At 44.7% G+C, this 3764-nt stretch overlaps 1 protein-coding gene across 1 annotated transcript; it reads left to right on the plus strand.

The window, feature by feature from the left end:
* Positions 1 to 314: 314 nt before the first annotated feature.
* LOC136991895 (olfactory receptor 4S2-like) lies at positions 315 to 1220 on the plus strand (the record flags this gene model as incomplete). The annotated part of the gene is made up of 1 exon (XM_067295389.1): positions 315 to 1220. A coding segment is annotated over exon 1 (906 nt), but the record flags the coding sequence as incomplete, so codon positions are not given.
* Positions 1221 to 3764: the final 2544 nt, after the last annotated feature.

The raw sequence follows: 3764 nt of genomic DNA on the forward strand, positions 1-3764 counted from the left end.
GCCATGGAGCCAGTCCTTCAAAATCCTGGAGGACCAGGATTAAGGAACATATCACAGAGTGCACCTCTCTCTGTGCCACCAAAGCCATGGCAGAAGTTTTGTACTGTGGAGAATTAAATAGCTGTGAAAAAATACATGACAGAAACTAAACACTTCATAAGCTTAATACTAATGCTATATCTTTCTTGGTTTGTATCCACTTCTGATATAGAACTCATCATTAATAATGAAAAAATGCTGATGAATCATGTGTCTGTCTTTATTTTCCCAGGGGTATAAGCTGTATATTGCATATTGCCACCCAACTGATCAACATGGAGAATGCAAGCAGTGTGAAGGAATTCATTCTTCTGGGCCTTTCAAAGAACCAAGGGGTGCAGAAAATATGTTTTGTGGTGTTTTTGTTCTTCTATATTGTTACTGTGGCAGGAAATCTGCTCATCGTTGTCACTGTAGTTAGCAGTCAACGTCTGAACTCCCCCATGTATTTCTTTCTCTGCCACCTGTCCATTGCAGATATTTGCTTCTCTTCTGCCACAGCTCCCAAAATGATTGCTGACTTCCTTGTTGAGAAGAAAACCATTTCCTTTGTGGGTTGCACGGCACAGCTGTTTGGGTTACATATCTCCGGCGGTGCTGAGATCTTCATCCTCACAGCGATGGCCTATGATCGCTACTTTGCCATATGCAGACCCCTGCACTACACCACCCTCATGACCAGGCGTGTGTGTGGCTGGATGGTGATGGGTTCATGGGTGGGGGCCTTTGTGCACTCCCTGGTGCAGACCCTCATAACCGTTAGCCTCCCTTTTTGCGGTCCCAACAAAATTGACCACTACTTCTGTGATGTCAATCCCCTACTACAACTGGCCTGTACCGACACCTATGTTGTGGGCATCATTGTCGTTGCCAATAGTGGAATGATTTGTTTGGTCTCTTTCACAATCCTGGTCACGTCCTACATTGTCATTTTGTTATCCTTGAAAAGGCAAACGTCCGAAGGGCGGAACAAAGCCCTCTCCACCTGTGGGTCCCACATTACTGTGGTGATTCTCTTCTTTGGGCCATGCACATTCACCTACATACGCCCATCCAGCAGTCTCTCGGAGGAGAAGAGGTTAGCCGTATTTTACACTGTCATCACGCCCATGCTGAACCCACTCATCTACACACTGAGAAATGAGGAGATGAAAAGTGCCATGAGAAAACTGTGGAATAGAAAAGTCTGGAGTGAAAAGGGTGAGGTGTAGAACTGTGGTAACATTTTCTCAGGAGCTGAGAAAATCGAGTCTCTCTCACTATAATTCCATTTTGGAAAATTTACTGAAAGCTCCCTTTTGAAGAAAAGCTTGGTTTTAGCTGTTGCAGTAATTAGGAAGACCCTGAAAGTTCATGTTTTGATTGGAATGGCATTGTAAACTCTGTGACTAGCAGGGATTCCCTTTATGTTCTCTTCTTGAATAGCACAGGCGCAGGACTGGGGCTTCCAAGCACTGCTGAGACACCAGCAAATAAATAAATGAATGCTATCAAAAATATTAAAATGTGTTCCAGGCAGAGCATCCCATTAGTCCGAGCTCTCCCGGGTGTAAACTTTCCGTCAGACAAACTCCATCTACTCTGCAGTCTGCTCTGCTAGGAAACGATGGCCCAAGGTGTCTGCAAGGCTGTTGGTCACCTGCTGCTGGAAGCAATTGTGCCAAAGGCTTCCTTCCCCTTTACTTTGGAGTAAATGCCTTCTTAGGAGTACTGCATTGTCATATGCTGAATCCATGGGTTAGCAATTAAACTGCTGATATTAGATGCTGGCTGGGTCATTTGCTGATGCAGATGATATGAGGAGAAGCTTCTCCCCTTCCCATTCCAGTGCAGCAACTCTCTGCCTTTCTGCAGTAGTTCACCTATCACTAATGCCCTCCTTCCTAGCCATCCTGTCTGCCCTTCATCTCTGCCTCAGATTTTGCATTTTAATGTTTAGACTAATAGAGAATCAAAGATCCAAGTGAAAGATAAATTGCTCACCGTAGGAAATTGTCACCACCAAAGAAAGCATTTGAGGACAAAGAAAGCATTGGGGGGCACAGTTTTATGTGTCAGTGAAAATAAAGAGTTCTTTGGGAATAATTCCTGTATGCAGGATAACTCCTAGCCCAACAGGGCATATTTACAGGCCCAGGCAAAGGAAGAAAAAAGTATTCCAAGGGAATAGCTGGAGCAGCTACTCCTGCAGGAAGGAAGAGAAGAAATGTGAAGATGGAAGATTAAGTCATCTCAGAGCCAGTCACAGCTGCCACAGGGAGGTTAGTTGTAGCAGCTAAGGTTCTCCACAAGGACGAAGGAGCCACGAGGAGCCACAGGACCCTGACTCCTACCTTGCCAGGAGGAAAAGAGCAAATGAGCTGCGTGAGGGAGAAAGACATCTGTGTAATTCACTCTGAAAGTAACTAAAGCATTTTCTTTTTTCTTCCTTCACTTCATGTTCCCTATAAACACTTGCTTGCACTTGTGTTGCACCTTAACATGGCTTAAGTGTGATTCAAGATAAGAAGGTGTTCCCTGCACAGGAGAGTGGCACATCTACAGACCAAACTGTGGGACAATGTCAGAAATGCTCTGGTTCCCCGAATGTCCTCTGCTCTATGCAGGGGGTGGCAGAGTGGGTTCCCATTTCACAGGCATGCACCAGTACACTGCGGACGTCTCAGTGTCTTCTCCTCACCGTGGTGGGTTATGTGGATGGCAGCCAGCAGGACGGAACTGGGATAAATCCTGATTCTCAAGGCTTAGAGGGATAGTGTCCCTCAGGCCTGGGCCAGCATGTCCCTCACCCAGCATTCACACTCTGTGGACACAGCTAAAGGTGGGATCATCCCCACCTATTTGTAGCAGTCTAAATTCTTCATGCAATGAAGGACAGTTGTCTAGCTCAGCACCATTGTCAACAGAGAGGGACAGGCGCCTTCAGAGGCTGGTCTGTCTCACCCTGTGTAGGGCAGGTGGAAAGACAGATGGGGCCCACTGACCCCCTTCATACTGAAACTGCTGAGGGGTTAGGGCACACGGCCAGTTCAAGCTAAGGCTTATAATTTTAAAACTGTTTGGGTTTTTTTTTAATGTTTTGGGGAAGAACGCCATGATTTTTCTGATTTCTCTTCCGGCTGCTGGATGCTAGCAGGCAACAGCGGGACCATAGCTTATGGAAGGCGTCAACAACAGCATTGTATTCCTCTACACATTGGCCCAGATTCTTTTAATGACTTAATATGAGGACTAAACAGCTGCTTCTGTATTTTGCATTGCCTGAGTAAAAATACCTGGCAAGTAGTGAGGCCTGACCACAAACATTTTTAAAGTCTTGAAATAATTTCCTCATTTACTTCTTGTTTCAAACGTGTACAGACCAGATGTCTAAGTGCCAACAGTCATATAGCACAGTTATGATATTTATTTATGCTGCAAACGTGCAATGGTAAGAGCAAGTTAATAAGAAAGAAGAAAGCATATGTGAAATATTGTCTTGGAAGGGAAAAAATACTGACACGTGTAAGAGACATCTTTACGCAAAAAATGTTTGATTGCAAGGGTAATGTGAACACAAACTCTTGCAAATGGTCAGCCATGACATTGATTTTAAATAGAAATGTTTCCAAAAGAAGCACATAGCTAATACTAAATGAAGTCCATTTATCTGGACAGCATTGGAAAGCAAGCAAGAAAGCAAGCAAACCTCCACACAATGTGACATGGTCTAGGTGATCACGCTC

Source organism: Apteryx mantelli, chromosome 4, assembly GCF_036417845.1.
Source record: "Apteryx mantelli isolate bAptMan1 chromosome 4, bAptMan1.hap1, whole genome shotgun sequence".
Taxonomy (NCBI): domain Eukaryota; kingdom Metazoa; phylum Chordata; class Aves; order Apterygiformes; family Apterygidae; genus Apteryx; species Apteryx mantelli.